Source organism: Siniperca chuatsi, linkage group LG20, assembly GCF_020085105.1.
Source record: "Siniperca chuatsi isolate FFG_IHB_CAS linkage group LG20, ASM2008510v1, whole genome shotgun sequence".
NCBI lineage: Eukaryota > Metazoa > Chordata > Actinopteri > Centrarchiformes > Sinipercidae > Siniperca > Siniperca chuatsi.
Genome location: NC_058061.1, coordinates 15,285,113 through 15,303,971, shown reverse-complemented (window position 1 = coordinate 15,303,971; position 18,859 = coordinate 15,285,113). Strand labels below are relative to the sequence as shown.

General features: G+C 39.1%; 1 protein-coding gene across 3 annotated transcripts; it reads left to right on the top strand.

Annotated features, from left to right (window-relative positions):
- The first annotated feature begins 322 nt into the window (after positions 1 to 322).
- Positions 323 to 13,054, top strand: LOC122868083 (sodium-dependent neutral amino acid transporter B(0)AT2-like). 3 transcript variants are annotated; one of them, XM_044179675.1, is made up of 13 exons: positions 1,790 to 1,927; positions 2,055 to 2,193; positions 3,565 to 3,784; positions 4,498 to 4,655; positions 5,088 to 5,208; positions 5,331 to 5,506; positions 7,221 to 7,331; positions 7,427 to 7,668; positions 7,970 to 8,153; positions 8,244 to 8,445; positions 8,900 to 9,059; positions 9,683 to 9,845; positions 10,245 to 13,054. In XM_044179675.1, the coding sequence occupies exons 3-13, from the start codon at positions 3,565 to 3,567 to the stop codon at positions 10,491 to 10,493; spliced, it is 1,986 nt and encodes a 661-aa protein (XP_044035610.1). In that variant the 5' UTR covers positions 1,790 to 1,927; positions 2,055 to 2,193; the 3' UTR covers positions 10,494 to 13,054. The 3 variants fall into 3 exon arrangements, with proteins under 3 accessions (XP_044035609.1, XP_044035610.1, XP_044035608.1); XM_044179674.1 differs by lacking the exons at positions 1,790 to 1,927; positions 2,055 to 2,193 and adding an exon at positions 323 to 480; XM_044179673.1 differs by having other exon boundaries at positions 1,829 to 2,193.
- Positions 13,055 to 18,859: the final 5,805 nt, after the last annotated feature.

Genomic DNA, 18,859 nt, shown 5'->3' with positions numbered 1-18,859 from the left:
AGTGTATAATCACCTGAAAATAAGAATTGTGTTTACATCACCTTAGAATAAGCTGTTTATATCTACATAGGGAGCAGGTCCCTTTCCACGGAGGCCGCCATCTTGCACCGCCATGTTTCTACAGTAGCGCAGAAGGGACAAACCAAACTCTGGCTCTAGATTGGGCCGTTCGCATGCAACAGATGTCTGGTGTCTGCAGACACACAGGCAGATTTCGGCATTTTACTGATATTTGCATTCATAGTGCCTCGGAAATAAAACTAAACATCTTTCTATAGTACACACACACACATCCATTAATATGCGAAGTTGAAAAAATGGTAAAGTAGGGTGTCACATTTCAAAACAGTCCTCAACTGGAGTCCACCAATAGAGATAGGCGGAGTCGGGTAAAGTGGCAGCCAGCGAGGGTAGCACTTGACTTTGGTTTGGGGACAGTTGGAAAAGTTTTCAAGGATCTCTACTATTTGATACAACAAGGTATTTATCAGTTCTTAATAAACACTTGCCGTTATTTCCAAGCGCATAGACTATACTGTTTTTATGAGTTGGTAGTGGCAGTAGACTTGCGTGTTTTATTTGCCTCCAGAACAAGCATACGTGGCATACAGCGTGTATGTGTGTGTGACTGTGTGGTACGGTCCAGAGAAATGTCACTCTGCCAGGTCAGTGCGACTGAAGAGGATAACTTGCAAAAATGTAGTTTTAGATCTGAATATTAAGGATGTTACAGCCACTGGTCAAAGGACACGAGATGATTCCAGTCTCCTAGAAAACTATGCCTGATGACAGGAGCAGACGATCCTTTCTTTATTTTTTCATAAACTAAAATGAACTGAAACAAAGAGGGGATATCTGATAGTAAGAAACAAAAACTGTTTCAGGTGAGGTGGAGAAAGTGGATATTTGCCACGTGTTATGTTTGACAATGTAGGAAACGTGGATCACAGCAGATCACATGATTCAACTTTATTCCTTTAACTTTGTCAACCTTACTATTTAAAAGGTTGTCAATTACAGACAACCACTGCTATGAGAAATAACAAATGACGGGTGGGGTCCCACTTTCATTTTTAAATGAAAATGTGTCACAAGTGTTAATAAACGGTGTTTAGGCTTATGCGGCGTTCACGGCTCCTTGTGCGAATATGAGAGCCGATGGGATTCAAAGATGCGGATCATTTAAATTTAGCTAAAAGTACTTTTAACCCCATTATATTTCTTTGAGTGCTAAGATCAAGAATTTATATACAAAGAAGATGAAGATGATGAGCTTATATCAATGATGCATTGCTTTACGTAGAATTATCCAGCAGTATATAAAGAAGATGAAATTAGCTCCACCTCGAAAATAATGCTTACACATTAGTGCATCAGTAATAATAATCCAATGATAATATAACAAAAAATTTATTGTAAAAAATATAACAAAAATATTGACAGGGCCCTGTTTCCTGGTGACTCTATAATGAGTGCTCTTATTTACCTACTAATACTTAAGTACATTTTGCTCATTTGATTGCAAGATGGAGTATTTTTTACACTGTGGTATTACACCACTGCGTTGCAGTGAGGGCCACTAAGCACTGCAGTGCTGAAACGATTAGTTGATTAATCATCTTGCCAGTATGTTATATCATTTTGTAGACGATTCATTAGAAAAATAAGAGACAGATTAATAGATTTAAAGGCTAATGAAAATAACCATTAGTGGCAACGGGATGCAGTCGTCTCCTATGTGTTCTGTATTCGGGTACTTGTGTCCGTGCTAACAATGGTGGACAGATTTCGGACAGCCCTTGAAATCAGCACTATAGTAGGTGTGGTTCATTGTGTTGTATTGCATCACGCGGAAGAAACGAGCCCACATCTACACCAATAAGTCGCGAGAATACGCGGGTGGTGGCAAAATTACGAAATTTACCGCGTGTGTATCTGTTTTTCTATATTTATGTCGAGTTAAACATTGGCATCAAAGTATCTGATATGTTACATTTAATTTTATAAGTAGAAACAGAAGATTAACTTAGCTCGCGCTGTGTTTGACAACATAGGTCCAGTCCGCAGCCGCATGTGGTCGTTTCCTCCTTTGAAACGACCGAGGAATAAAATATTATCGTCGACATTCTCCGTTTTCTGCCATCTCTACAGTGTTTCTTCTGCGTTTCTTTGACGACATTAGCTGGTGATCAGGTAAATTTGGTTTATCGGAAGTTTCCGTTTTCTGTGTGTTGACAATGAGTCCAGACAAAGTCTTAAATTAGCCACGCAGCTCAGTCGTTTGTATGACTTCAGACACAAAGAGGCTACAACTGCCTTTATTTCTTAAAAGTGAAGGTGATATGAACATTTGTTAGGAACTAAGTGCTCTAAATTATGTGAAGTATGTGAGGAGATATGTTTATTGGACGCATCTAGTCTTAGCAGGGATTATATTATATCTGGGTTATATAGCGAATACAATTAGTGTACTACTACTGTTAGTGTCATTAACCACCTGGTGGCGTCGCTGGCTGCTTTTGTGAAAAATCAGATGCCAGTTTGTCAGTGGTCACACCCAGTGATGATACTGAGATAAAGTAGCAATACCACAGTGTAGAAATACTGTTACAAGTAAAAGTCATGCATTCAAAATAGTACAAGTAAAAGTACAAAAGTATTAGCATTGAAATTTACCAAAAGTAAAGTACTCATTATGCAGAATATCGTATATTATATTATTGGATTATAATTATTGGATGCATTAATGTGTACATCAATTTAATGTTGCACTTGGTAAAGGTGGAGCTTATTTTAATTATCTTATATACTGCTAGGTATCTTGTGAATTTCCCCCCAGGGATCAATAAAGTCTTATCTTAACCTATAATAATACATCATAATATATTTATTGGTTATATTTTGTATTATTACTCGGAATCCGTAAAGTAACTAGAAACTAGTAACTAAAGTTGTCAGATAAATGTAGAGAAGTGAAAAGTAGTAAAGTAAGAGAAGTAAAAAGCATTGGCCTTTGCAACAAGTCCCACACTCATTGATATAAATAGGGTGGACAAAATATTAGAAACGCTTATATTCCTATTATAGCACATTTCAATCCAACAGCACCTCAACTACAGCCTCCAAAATGACCATAAAGTTGAATTAACACCTCTCTAAAACAATTTCAATAAAAATTGAACACAAAGACAATTATGAATTATGATGAACAATGATGAATTATGATTTATCGCAGGGCTGTTGTATCAGTTTTAGCTAGGTGTACCTAATACAATGGCAACTGAGTGTACACACACATACACACACCACCAAAGTAAATCAGTGAAAATGTATCATTGCTTGTTGCACTCTGAGTAGTAAGTCTATTTGACTGTGCAATGTCCCTGAAACAACTGTTCAGCTGCAGAACAGTCCTCATAAATATATATAAAAAAAATCAACAGACTAGCTGTGTTGACCATGGATTATCAGCTACACTCTTACTTCATCAGTCCAGTGGTTATGTACTATTTCACATTTTGACCAGTTTCTGTCTTTTTTTTCTTTTGTCTCCTACTGTCTTAGATGGAGAAGCAGCCTTTGCCATCTGATGATGACAAAACAGGAACCACAGAGTCAGAGATCGATGGCTATGCTGCTGAGGGGAGCCAGCAGGGCTCCGCTGAGCCTGCAGCTCGAGCAGGATGGAACAGTAAAATAGAGTATTTTTTGGCTCAGGTGGGATTCAGCGTCGGGCTCGGCAACGTCTGGAGGTTTCCATATTTGTGCCATCAAAATGGAGGAGGTGAGTACCTAATATTATTATTATTGAATGACACATCATTTGTATTTGACCAAATACAAATGATGTGTTTGCAGGATATACAGTGTTACACCAAAAGAGAGAGTGGGTAGTCAGCGTCATCATCACAGGACGAGCATGTGATGAAAAAGACACTGTCAATATTGGGCTTAACCATGCATGTAAATGCATGAACTACCAAATGTATGCCTTCAAATCTAAGCAGTACACTAATTAACATATTGTTTAGAGATACAGTACCAATTATCTGTAAACAAACTAAATTAAACACCGCTGCTCTGAAGTCTGATGTTCCAACATCTGGTTTCTATCTGTTGCCAGGGGAAACAATATAAACTGTATGGGAAAATACGGACACAGTTCTAATGATTTCATCCATTTTTGGCTATGACTGCCACAAGTTGAAGTTGGTTTTTACTTTCAATAAGGCTTGCTGTCAGTTTGTCTTATAATGGCAGCTTATGAAACAGTTGATCCAAAAGAGCGCCATGTTTCTTACTAACCCTGAAGGGTGGGTAAAACATATTTTCAAAAGAACGTTGTGTTACAGGCGGCAGTAAAAATACTGCTTGTGTGGGATTTGATGGAAACAGTCTGGCACAAACATCTGCTTCTCCTTTACATACATTTTGTCCAGAGTATGAAATTTTGGTGCTCATTTTGCTAACAGTGTGTTGGTCACTTCTTCTCCTCAGGAGCTTTTCTCTTCCTGTATGTGCTGCTGATGCTGCTTGTGGGCATTCCCTTGTTCTTCCTGGAGCTGGCAGCCGGTCAGGCGATCCGGCAGGGCAGCATCGGAGTGTGGAAGTACATCTCCCCCAAGCTCGCAGGGATCGGCTACTCCAGCTGTGTGGTAAGAAACTGGATGTTAACTTATTGACCCACCTTCTAATACTATTCGATTGTTCAGTAAATGATGTTGCTGGTGTTGTACATTTCTGCTTCAGTCAATAATTTTCAGTTTTCCTTTTACCACCATCTAGAAGCTATGATGTGATGAGGTTTACTAGTTCAAATTACAAAAAAAATATGAGGAAGTAACTGCAAAGAGGCAGATTGTTACTTTCTTTGCATTATCACCTGTCAAAGCTACTATTGGTTAAAAATGTGGTGTCTCTCTTTTATCTCTTGGATATCAGCATGGAGCTACAGAAGGAAGCACTGCAACCATGTACATACTGTTTTGTCTACCTTTTTTGACATATGGTAAATGGTATTTGCGCAGTTACCCTTTTAAAATATAATTTTCTTATGAACTGATAATCTTGTTCTCCAATGTCCTCAGGTGTGTTTCTTTGTGGCTCTCTACTACAACGTGATCCTTGCATGGAGTCTTTTCTATCTTGGGAACTCGTTCCAGATCCCTTTACCTTGGGAACATTGTCCAGAACTGGGGAATGTAACAGGTAAACATACAGCACTAAGGTTCAAAACTGCGAGACACAAGCAGTTATTAAAGTGTAAATGTATAAGCTGTGTGTCACATGTAAGACTAGTAATTGGTCATCTTTTTTTCTCTTTACACCAGTAAAAGAATGCAGAAAGAGCTCCCCCACATCATATTTCTGGTACCGCCAAGCTTTGGATATCACAGACTCTATTGATGAGACAGGCTCTTTCAACCCTTACATCGTCTGCTGTCTGCTGGCGGCCTGGACCATTGTCTGCCTAGGAATGTTCAAGGGTATCAAGACCTCCGTCAAGGTAACTGTGTAATCCGTTGTGGCTCCTGGCTTGTTGATTTTATCTGTGCTGTGCTGTTCTGTTTCTGGAATGTCTGGCTTAGGCGTTGACCCACTTCAAATCCACATTACGTGTTAAATTATTGGGCGTTTTATAAATTTACATTTAATACTGTGTTGTTTCTTTCCCCTAACACATATAAGCCCCATTCAGTCTCATTAGAGCTATAAATTATAATGAAAAGCAAAGCTTTTCGGACTGACCTTTTCCTATAGTTCTATCAGGATGGCATTAGTATTACAAGCCATGTCTGGTGGTGGTTCATGTTAACTTAACAAACATAGAAATTTAACCCTGCCTGGAACAAACATACTGTGTGGAAATGATAATTTACTGTATTTTATGTTAAAGCTAACATCTGAGGGGAAGTTTTATCCCGCTCAGGCTGACATCAGGTGTTTCATGCTATCACTGACTTAAGCACCTGGCATCTCGATTACAAGGGCCATATGTTCAGTGCATAACAAGCAGCAAGCTTTACACTTAAGATTAGATGAAACGTCAGTTATCTCTGTGGGGAAAATGCGTTGTTGCAAAATTAGTACGATTCAGCAGGGAACTGACTAAAAGACACTTTACATAAGCATATGGAATGTAACTAAGCAATTTAAGAGGGCAGTTCACCCCAAAATCAAAAACACATATTTTTCTTCTTACCTGTAGTGCTATTTATCCATCTAGATTGTTTTGGTGTGAGTTGCAGAGTTTTGGAGATATCTGACTAGATGGCACTCGGCTTGTGGTGCTCAAAGCGCCAAGAACAGCAATGCCTTCTTACAGAAATCATGACTCAGTTACTCAAGATAATCCACAGATGTTTTGTGAGCAATTTCATGTGGGAACTATTTTCTCTCTACCGATAGATCCTACATGAAACTGCTCACAACAAATGTTGTTGTTGTTGAGTCTGTTGGACCACAGCTTACTAACAAGAAAAATGGAAATTTGTAGAAATAAGTGCTTTAATCCTGTAATTTGCAAAAAAAGATAAGGAGCCACTAGAGGAGAGTTGTGCCTTTTAACCCAAAGTTCTCAGAGATGTCACAATACCAGAAATTTAGTAGTTGATACCTATACCAGTGAAATTCCACAATTCTCGATACCCAACTCGATACCATGGTAAAAAACAAAACTATAAATCCCACGTACTACACATACTACACTATATATTCACACACACACACATACTCAGAAAAAAAGAAGTAGCTTAAGTTTACTGACATGATGACAGACCATTAGTCTTATATTTTGATGACAGATGACACAGACTGAACGGTAAGGACGGTATCCTACTACTATGAGCTATGTTTACATTACATTAGCCTAAACATGGTAGCCTTTAGCATTTAACCATTGCAAACTTTGTATGTAACATAGTTGGCTACACAGCAATTCCAGCTGTCTACAACCAAAAACAATGGTAACCGTGCCTCTCTGCTGGTAGGCGTTCTTCTTCATTTGGCAGACCAGCAGTCCTGGTCAGGTCCAGATGAATTACTTTGCCGGTACCTACAGTACTGTTAAAAACAGATACCGTCACGTTTTCAGAATTTTGGCATCGACTTGGTACCGAAGTATCGGTTCTTGTGACGTCCCTATTGTGTATGCAGGCAAAACCACATAACTGACTTCCTGGATTTACTTGTTAATGTAATAATTATTTCTCACTTCCTAGGTGATGTATTTCTCCTCCGTCTTCCCCTACGTGGTGCTGTTCTGCTTCCTCATCCGAGGACTCTTACTGGATGGGGCCTTAGAGGGAATCAGCTACATGTTCTACCCCAAGGTACCGCCAGATAAAATATCTGGTTGAGTGTAGAGAAGGGAGGCAGATATGAATATTTCCCTGACGCACCTGTTGTTCCCTCTGTACATTTCTAGCTGGAAATTTGGGCAGACATGCAGGTGTGGCGGCAGGCAGCCACGCAGGTCTTCTTTGCCTTAGGCCTTGGCTTCGGGTCAATTATTGCCTACTCCTCCTACAATCCCAAGAACAACAACTGCCACCGCGATGCCTTCACTGTCTCCGCTATAAACTTCCTCACATCTGTGCTGGCCACTCTAGTGGTGTTTGCTGTGCTCGGCTTCCATGCCAAAGAAAAGGTCATAGAATGTGTAGTCAGGTATGTTTAATTAGAGGACAATCATTGAGTTATGCATCAAAAGACCCACACTACATTATGACTTTAAATGTAAGTGACTAGTATATAAATATTTCTTTGTCCAACCACAATGGCATACCCCCAGTATATCTGTATGTTTGTCATAACCAGTATATAACATTTAAACTTTTTTTATTTGTTTAATTCTCTATGCATCGAACAAAATATTTTGTATGCCTCTGAGATTTTTACAGAACTTGATATGTCTTGTTGCACAAACTGTATGCTCCCAATTACATTTTCTTTTGTCTTCTTTTCTTAGTAATATGAAGGAGTTATCAGAGCAGCTTCGTATTGGTTATGTGGACAAAAACCTGATACCAGGCTTCAACTATTCTGATCCCAGTTCTGTGGCTATAGAGGACTACAATGCCTGGTTTAAACAGTATGGAAATAAGGTCCCTGGCAATTTAACAGAGTGTAACCTGGAAAAGGAGATGCAGAAGGTAAAGATTGTCAATTTGCTTTAGTGGATTTTTTTTGTATTTTGTGTGCTGTACATAAAAACTAAAGCTGGCATTCTTGTTTGTGTTCAGGGTGTGGAGGGCACAGGCCTAGCTTTTATTGCCTTCACTGAGGCCATGTCACACCTGCCTGGCAGCCCCTTCTGGTCAGCACTCTTCTTCCTCATGCTGCTCAACTTAGGACTCAGCACCATGTTTGGCACTATGGAGGGCATCCTCGCCCCTCTCACTGACCGCTTCAAAACTCTGGCCAACAACAAGATCAAGCTCACAAGTAAACACGTGTTCCACCTGTTTTGCCTCCATGCAAGCCTCAATATCACATTACTGACATGACTAAGATTCAAGTTTTGAATCAAAGGGAGATGGCATGGACAACTTTTTGCACAATGCTCTAAACAACACTGTTAAGTGCTTTTGGACAGTAAAGTCTGACCTCGGTACCCTGCTGGCAGGTGTCTCATGATCATTTTTCCCAGAAAGTTACAGCCAGTAGATCAGTGTTTTGTCACATGTCATGGAGCTGAGACTAAATAGGATTTCCTGCCAACCCAACAATCCATCAGCTGATTTCACTGACACCTTCAAGCAGAGAGGGAGCAAAATTAGTAAATTTACCTGCTAAAGTTATTCACCACAAATGTTTTTCTCCACAGCGCTTGATTGCGTATGCTCCCTGTAAAGATGTTTTATACTAACATGTCTGTTCTGTTTTTATGTTGTTGCAGTTTTCAGCTGCATCATTGGCTTTCTAATTGGCCTGCTCTTCACTCAGCGTTGTGGGAACTACTTTGTGATGATGTTCGATGATTACTCTGCCACTCTGCCCCTCATCATTGTGGTGGTTTTTGAGACTTTCAGTGTGTCTTGGCTATATGGAGCTGATAGGTGAGGTTTATTTCCAGACTGTGGGTAACTGTCTTAACTCTTGAAATCTTAAAGTACCCCTCCACTCAAAAATGTGTTTTTCTTATGTTTAAGTCTCCTAAAATGTCAGACCTTGACTTTACTGACATGTATCTGTGCAAAGTTTGTCACTAGAGAGGTGTTTTCACATTCCTCCACTGAAGGGGGAGATGTCTGTACACTTTACTAAAATCTGAGATTCAAACGTACTCCGGGCAAGCTAGATTTTGGACGTCACAAATTCGAAAGCCAATCGCAATGCGACCTAAAACCTCCAGCGCAGAGCGGACTTGTCAGTACAGAAATTGAGAGGTTGCACTAAGTTAGCGTAGTAAAAGTTTTGACAGAAAACAGAAAACATGTTAGAGTGTGCAGTTTTTGAGGGAGAAAGAGAAGATGTGCTTCCAGCCCCTTTTTTTTGTGGGATAACCATGTTAAACAAAATATTAGTCATAGCAGAGTATTTTTCCGCACTTTAAAACGTGTCTGGAGGGGAACTTTAAATTCCTTGTAAATGTCAACTAATCCGTTTAGTTCTCTGAGTCTTACGAGTGTTTGTCACAAAAATATGTAATTTCTGAAAGTTTACCGCTGTGTTTATGAAGGTTCCTGGACGACATTGAGGCAATGCTGGGCTGGCGTCCGAGTGTGATTTACAAGTATCTGTGGAAATACATCTGCCTACTTGCTATGCTGGGGTTGCTGGGAGCCACCACCATCCGCATGTTCATCACACGCCCCACTTATATGGCATGGAACCGAGAGAAGGTAAGAGAAAAAAATAAAAAAATACACCCTTAATGTGTAACGCTGAAACAAAACAGCTATTTGAGATGGGCGTGGGCATCAATGTTTTTGTTTGTGGTGTTTGTTCACTACAGTGGAGTCTGAAAACAATATTCTCAGCTATCTAAACCATCAACAGCTTTATAGAGTGCAGCCAAAAGACACGTTGCATCTTGAGAAAGGCAAACAGCTCTTGTTTTTGTCTGCACCTGAAAAACTACAGCAAATGATAAAGCAAGCTGTCTCTTTCTCCCTTCACACCGGCTTCCTATTAGATAACTGATGACGAATTTCTCTCCGTTCACATTGAATATGTAATCCAGAATAGTTATGAGTTCCGGTTGTTCATGAGTGATTACATTTTATTCCTTTTTTCCCCAGGCTTCTGAGGAGCACCTGGATTACCCTGGCTGGGCTCTGGCTGTTTTAGCTATACTGATCATATTTGCCATGATGCCCGTCCCAGTGGCCTTGATCCACGCTGTTCTGCAGGACAGAGCAAAGCGAACACCCAGAGATACAGAGATTGGTCGGTACAGTATTGTTAACACTGATGACAAGTGTGAAACCCCTATTACTGACATGTCAGAACTGGACCAAAGGAGCGGGACCGCTGCTTCCTCTCCCTAAACATTGGACATGATGTTACACAGCGGGAAATAACTGGCAGTATGCAGTCAAAACTTCACTGGGCCATTTCAAAGCAGAATTCATTTATCTCACAGCTTTTAGTGCAGCTATGGCACAGAGAGGAATTGCAATGTCTGACAAGATTCCTCATTTTAATATTTAAAAACTTTTTACTCTTTTTACTTAAAAAAGTCCAGACATAGGCAGAGGATAATACTACTGTTCCAACAAGTACAACTTTTAAAATGTGTCTAATATGGAACAAATAACTTATTGCTATGTAGTAACTACAATTGTTAATTGTTAGTTGTCCAAATTAACAAAAACAATGTTCCTTAGTTTACAGTAGAAGCCACTCACATCATGTCATGTTCCTGCATTTATTAGTTTTGTATGAATAGTTCACTTATCCATTTTGTGTAAAATATCCTACATTTTTATTAGTCTTTTTTTCCACTTTTATAAAAGCACTCTCGTGTGAGATCCACCTCATCAATTCAAGAATTCATACATGCCACTGTGACAATGAATGTCCCAGTTTTTCAAAACCAGCAACCTTTCACTCGTTTTGTTATGCCTCCACTCGGTGATGGCCGTGGCCGGAGGCATTATGTTTTTGGGTTATCCGTCCATATGTACATATGTACGTACGTAGTGTGACATCATAATGTCCTAGAAAAACACTTTTAGCCATTATTCAAACACCATGACTCAGGAACCGAAGGGGAGATTGTGACCATGTTTCACAGTTGGTCGGACACTGAATAGGTGACAGTTATGACTCAAAAGTCAAAGGTCGTTGTGACCTCAAAATAGGTTTTTAGCCATAATTTAAGAATGAATAGGGCGATTCCAGATTTCACACACGTTGACTGGGACGACACAGGGAGTATACAATAACTAGCACAGTACAGGCTTTCCTCCATCTCGTCCATTCTGCCTTACACTTCCTGCCTCATTCTGAATTTTGAGCATCATCGGACTCACGTGACTGCAAACAACGTAGTGGAACACGCCTAGCTAATCGTGATCCTGTGAGTGAGTTTCACCACTACAGCTCATAGAGAGGCTTTGCATTGAACAATGCCAGGAGAAAACAAAAGCCCCACCTTTTGTGTAGCTATACTCTAAGAATCCATCTTTTCTTAGTAATAAAGTACATGTGTACCTGTTTAGCCACTACATCTATGATAATCCTTCATTAATCAGTTCAGCAATGTATATACTTTAAACAATTCCTTCCAAGTGTTCACTACATGTATTATGTGAGTCTGGACAGACATGGATGTATATTGCAACTTGACTGCTTGGTGGAGGCATACAATCACAGGGCGTTACAGCGTATCACTGTTCAGCCTCTTCTACGTGTATTTAAAGCTCTTGTGTGTTTTTAACCTTAAAAAAGGGACAGTTCACCCCAAAATCAAATATATATATATTTTTCCTCTAACCTGTAGTGCTATTTATCCATCCAGATTGTTTTGGTGTGAGTTGGCGAGTTTTGGAGGTGCTCAAAGTGCCAAGAATATACATTTGAAAAACACTTTTTACAGAAATCATGCCCTGGGTACTCAAGATAATCCACCGATTTGTTGTGAGCAGTTTCATGTGAGAACAATTTTCTTTCTACAGATAGATCCTACTGCCCACAACAAGGTCAAGGTCAAAAATATCAACTCAGAGTCTGAGTGTAACGTGTAAGCTCAACCCTACAGTGTTGTGGAGCACTGTAGCCTGATTTTTTTTAACTCTATGTAAGTCTATGTTAATATGTATAGTATAGGTAAAATTCTTCAACAACATGTAACTGAAAATTTGTGGGATTTTCTCACATTTATTATTATTGTTACATTACATGATGCTTTGTTATGTGGGTGTGTTTTTTTTGGTGCAGTATATGATGTAATTATGGTGTTTATATTGTAAAAATATTTTTTTAGACTTAAATGCTTGATCATCATGGTCTTATTTTTTGTAGCCATTTTTCTGAAATTAAAGGTGTTTTTTACATTTTCAGTGGGTTACTATCAAAATTAATTGACATTGAATTCTGTTGAATGCATATGTAACAAAACAAAGTGCCTTCAGATTTAATGAGGCTGATTGAACAAAAGGCTAAACATTTGAACATGCGTTTTAAAAAGACTTTTCTTTTAGCAGATTCACATTTTTATAGTGTCTTTTATATGTAGTCTGTACGTTTGTATAAAATGGATTTTTGAAAACATTTTAATATAATGCCATTGCAATGCAATATATGTTTGCTATTTCCTTAAAACATACTACAGCTACAGTATATTTAAAAAATGTTTGAAATGTAGCTTGAGCTTGCAATTTAAACATTGCTTGGACCTTTACTCAACAAGGTCTTAAGTATTCACTTGTTAAATGGTTTTATATATTTGCATTTTTAGAAAGTGATTTTGAAGATGTTTGTTCATTTCCTTTAGAAAAGGGGAACTGAATGCACATTTAAATACAAAATGTTTTGCAAGTATGAATTAGAGTTGTACAAAGTAAATTCATTAAAATGGTGTGCTTGTAAATACAAGTGAATCCTCCATCCTCGGTTTGGTATACATTTGTTAAATGCAATATATTATGTTTTGTTGTATCCTCTCATCTGTCATATAACATTTCATGGTATGTACAGTATAGCTGGCTTGTGCATGAAAGTTACCCAAAAAAAGTGTTGTCGGTATATGCTTACTGTGGCCAGCTCCAAAGCAGAAATTGCAAGTATTTAAAAGTATCATTCAGTTTAAGGTGCAAGTGACAATAGTGATGTTTTCTTTCCATTTTTTACTTTAGAAGGCACAGTTTTCTAATATTTGTTACAGGACGTCTCCACTGAAGCATTGGGTGGTTACATCACTTACGTAAAAGCCCAGATATGCAGGCAGTTTATTTAAGGGGTAAAGAACATTTCTGCAGTCATGTTCTCCACCAAAACTTGCTTGCTGTGTGACAGTGCCCATTTGCACCATTATCTGCTAGGGATTGTTGAAGCATATCAAAACTTCTGCCAGGGTAAACAACAGCTCTATACGAGGAAAACATGTAGAGGCATGAACTATGAAGATTTGCTTTTCTTACTGACCTGTTTTTGCACAATTTGAAACTGAATCTGCCTGATTGGGAGCCGTATCCTCCCAGCTCTGACTCACAGTAGGTAGACTTCAGTTTGTCTCTTAGTGTGTCTGTAAACATCTGGCAGCTCGTATTTGCAGAATAAGTGCAGGTGGCCTGAAACATGATGAACCTATTGTAGCTTTAGCTTTCAAAACACTGCTTTGACTGTTTGCTGCAGTGAACAGTTAGCCCATTTCTTTGTTTCTCTTTCATATGTATCCGTCCTTGAGCAGTTTGAGTGTCCTTGCTGGGCCGATTATGGGAATGGAACACACAGCGCCCTTCCAGAGAAGTGTTTCAAACCAGCTAGCTGAGAGGATCAAATATCAGACCATTAAGGTGACTGACTAAACAATAAAGATCTCTATCCCCAGATTGTTCATTAATACTGGAGAATGACTAGTAGAGTGAAATATAATTAACTGTCTATACATCTAAAAGAAAAAGTTTTCCTGATTTATATACATTAAAATAATGCATTAGGAAAACTTGAACATGAATTTCACAATAAAATAACAGTTGATATCTTTGTCCAGAGAATATCTCAGGTTATTGTATTCTGATATTTTTTATATTTAAATAAAAAAAATAAATGTAATTCTAAATTGTAATAATAATAGACTTCATATCAAATGCTCAGCACTTTGCGTAAGCCAGTTGCATGAGCTTTAAGCAGTACATTTATGTGTCAGTAGGGAGCTCTGTTGCACTCATGTCAGAGCATTTCTCTGCTGAACGCCATCATGTTACAGTAGAGATTGTGTGACCTCTGCAAAAACATTTAAGCTCTTATTTGTTTTGTCATTTTTATATTAGATGGCTCTTTTTCTCATATCACCACTTTTATTGTCTTTTAAAAGACCTAAATAAAAACATTGATTTTACTGGCTATGAGCGAACAACCACTGTCCTCTTAATTTCTGTTCAAACTACAAATTCAAGGCCAAAATTTTATAAGCTTACAAAACATTCTACCAGAGCAGAACTTGCTAAAGGAAAGCCTCTAGCACACAGAAGAATTTCCTGTCAAATTCATTTATTTTACATTATTTTCCTTTGTAAGACTGCTTTGTCTGTCGTAACATAGCACTTGTGTAAGCCATTTTCTACACTTGTGTGCTTGTGTGGAATAGTACTCACAGGTGTCCCCCCGTGGAAATATTAGGTGTCTGGGGAGTCCAGTTGTCTTGGATGCAGTCTCACTTTAGTCGGCAGAGAGGACAGGACCAACACCCGGCAGAGAGAAACACGACATCCTCGCTTTGACCTCAGGTAAACACAATTGACAAGATCGATTTTAAATGTTAAAACTTGCCTTTGCTTAACAGTGAATGTGTCTGTGTGTGTAGAATAGGGAGTGTATAAAATAGTTTCAGAGGCTTTTTTTTTTATTAGCAAAACCAGGTTGGGTTTGCCACATGCAAGTGGGAAATTCTAACTATGAACAACAAGCTGTAGTATGAAAACCAACTGCAACTGAAATATAGTTTTGACTGTTGAGTAACATAGCTATTTATGATGAGCGTTGAAACCCTCTAACTAGCCCTGTTAGCAGCCAAGAGAAAGCATCTATATACTAAACTTTCAAAATAAGTAAACCTCAGCAGAAAACCTTCACATAAAAATAATAATCATGTTTTCATTGATTATATTTTTGCAAGTATCTTCATTTTCATTTGTAGGTGTACCAGTGGATGACGCACATGGCGGGCCTGGCAGCTCTCTGCCTGCTGCTGGTGTTTCCTCTGAGCAGCTCCCAGAGCACCCTGCAGTCGGAGAAGGAGATCAATGTCCATCAGGCCCCGGCAGCACCTCCTCCACCACACATACAGGACCTACTCAGAAAAGAGGAAGCCAGTCATTTAAATGCAAAGCAAACATGCAAGTGTAGTTCAGAGAAATGTTGTTCAATAGATCTGCGAATGCAGCCTGCACAATGTTAATGTCAGAAAGGCAACATATTGTCATAGTTTGGGGTTTTGTCCTGTTTTCATTTTGTAATGTTCTCTTCTCCTTATGTGTCTTGTGGTTTTACTTCCTGCCTTTGTTTGCTTTCCCTCCAGTTTAGATTGTTGGCCCTGCCTTTATTGTTTGCACCTGTGTCTCGATGTCTCACCTACCTCAGTGTATTTAGTCCCGGTCTTTTCTTTTGTTCATTGTTGGGTTGTTGCCCTTGTCATGTGCATTTTGGTTGTGCTTTGTTGCCGTGTCACGCATCCTGGCATTTGTTACTAGTGAATTTGTTTGGATTGATTCTTTTGGTCCTTAGACTATGCACTATAACACATATGCTTATGTAACAGATGTTCACATAGACTCAGAGCTTATTCTGAACAGGATTTATGTGTGAAACTCTGATGGTCTTTGTCATGTGTTTGCCTCCACAGATGCCCATGTAGACAAAGATAATGCCAAAGTTGGTCTGTTCATCGCTGCAGCCATGGGAACCTTCGCTCTGATGGCTGCAGTGTATTGTATCTACAATAAATTCTACACCAAACACCAGTACCTGCACACCCAGCTTAACGATGACTCAGGTAGACTTATAGATTTTTTTTTTTTTATTAGATTGTTATAGCGTTTGAGCCTCTTTCAGACTTACACTTGTCAGACTGTCAGGCCTGAACTTGTGTGACATGTAAAAATACACATACAGTGGTGTGAAAAGGTGTTTGCCCCCTTCCTGATTTCTTATTTTTTTTGCATGTTTGTCACACAAATGTTTCAGATGGTCAAACAAATTTAAATATTTATCAAAGATACACAAGTATCAGTATACACAAATGCAGTTTTTAAATGAAGATGATTATTATTATTATTATTATTATTATTATTATTATTAAGGGGACACACAAAATCCAAACCTACATGGCCCTGTGTGAAAAAGTGATTGCCCCCTAAACCTAATAACTGGTTGGGCCATTCTTAGTAGCAACAACTGCAATCAAGCGTTTGCAATAACTTGCGATGAGTCTTTTACAATGCTGTGGAGAAATTTTGTCCCACTCAACTTTGCAGAATTGTTGTAATTCAGCCACATTGGAGGGTTTGAGCATGAACTGCCTTTTTGAGGTCATGCCACAGCATCTCAATAGGATTCAGGTCAGGACTTTAACTAGGCCACTCCAAAGTCTTCATTTTGTTCTTCTTCAGCCATTCAGAGGTGGACTTGCTGGTGTGTTTTGGATCATTGTCCTTGTAGACAGCAGAATTCATGGTTCCATTTATCACAGCAAGTCTTTCAGGTTCTGAAGCAGCAAAACAGCCCCAGACCATCACACTACCACCACCATATTTTACTGTTGGTATGATGTTCTTTTTCTGAAATGCGGTGTTACTTTTACGCCAGATGTAACGGGACACACACCTTCCAAAAAGTTCAACTTTTGCCTCGTCAGTCCACAGAGTATTTTCCCAAATGTCTTGGGGATTATCAAGATGTTTTCTGGCAAAAATGAGACGAGCCTTAATGTTCTTTTTGCTCAGCAGTGGTTTTCGTCTTGGAACTCTGCCATGCAGGCCATTTTTGCCCAGTCTCTTTCTTATGGTGGAGTCATGAACACTGATCTTAACTGAGGCAAGTGAGGCCTGCAGTTCTTTGGATGTTGTTGTGGGGTCTTTTGTGACCTCTTGGATGAGTCGTCGCTGCGCTCTTGGGGTAATTTTGGTCGGCCGGCCACTCCTGGGAAGGTTCACCACTGTTCCATGTTTTCACCATTAGTGGATAATGGCTCTCACTGTGGTTCGCTGGAGTCCCAAAGCTTTAGAAATGGCTTTATAACCTTTTCCAGACTGATAGATCTCAGTTACTTTCTTTCTCATTTGTTCCTGAATTTCTTTGGCTCTCAGCATGATGTCTAGCTTTTGACGATCTTTTGGTCTACTTCACTTTATCAGGCGGGTCCTATTTAAGTGATTTCTTGATTTTTATCAGGTGTGGCAGTAATCAGGCCTGGGTGTGGCTAGAGAAATTGAACTCAGGTGTGATAAACCACAGTTAAGTTATGTTTTAACAGGTGGGGCAATCACTATTTTACACAGGGTCATGTAGGTTTGGATTTTGTTTTCACTTAATAATAACAACCTTCATTTAAAAACTGCATTTTGTGTTTACTTGTGTTATCTTTGACTAATATTTAAATTTGTTTCATGATCTGAAACATTTAAGTGTGACAAACATGCAAAAAAAAATAAGAAATCAGGAATGGAGAAAACACCTTTTCACACCACTGTATCTGCTTACACTGCAAAGCGGCGCCACAAGAGAGAAAACTGTCAAGTGGAACAAAACTGACAACTACAAGCATGTCTCTCACAGAGAGACAAAATGAGGCTAAAGATTGAAATAGAAACCGTCTCCTCATCAGCAAACTTCCGTCCAGAGAAAACTACACTCATCAACATCTGATCTTTTTCCTCTCTCGTCTCTTGGGTATCATTTGTTGAAAAGCATCACATGCCGGCTGAGTTATTAAACATGTGCGTGCTATGTCGTGTTTACTGATGCTGTGCAACATGGTGTCTTGGTACTGAAGCACTTCTTACTTGCTGCGGTTTGGAAGCGCTAATAAATTATATTGTATGGTGTAGCTTTAATAGTAGCAATACAACAGCAAATGTGTATATACAGTGGATGTTAAATATAGACAAAGAAACATGACTGATCAACCTATCTATCCTGTGAGCTAATATCTAATTTACAGGAAATATCTACAAATTTCAAGTTAAGTTTCTTATATCTCTGTCTGTAGATTTAACCACAGACCCCATGGACCCTCCACCTGTGATTTTCCACGCCTATGCTGGCTCCAGTGCAGTAGATGTGCGGAGAGCTGGTTATGGCTCACTCTCTGACACTCCATCTGTCATCTCTGTGCCACCCAGCCTGTCCCCTCCTCCCTCTGCCATGCCCTTCCCTCCCCTCTTCCTCTCCTCTCACTCGCTGAGAACTATATCAGCAAAGGATCTGGAGAAGAGCTGTATCTGATATTGAATGCTTAGTTAGCAGTGTGAGACTTTTGAATAACAGTAAAGAAGAAGTAGTTGTTACTTGAATGTGCACATTGTTTTCCATTATCTATACACAACAGGTAAAGTTTTAAAAATGTCCACCTGCTACAACTGCCAAATCTGTCAGTTACCGTTGTTAACCATGAACCTCCTGACTTGTTGCCCTTTCACTACCTATAACCACCACCAAATCTGCCCTAAACATTTGCCTGTACATCACAATC

Excerpts from the sequence above, each read along its gene's own strand:
- LOC122868083 (XM_044179674.1), top strand. The coding sequence starts at position 3,565 with ATGGAGAAGCAGCCTTTGCCATCTGATGATGACAAAACAGGAACCACA. Across the intron at positions 7,332-7,426 it reads GCTACATGTTCTACCCCAAG|CTGGAAATTTGGGCAGACAT; the intron begins GTACCGCCAGAT and ends GTACATTTCTAG. Across the intron at positions 8,446-8,899 it reads CAACAAGATCAAGCTCACAA|TTTTCAGCTGCATCATTGGC; the intron begins GTAAACACGTGT and ends ATGTTGTTGCAG.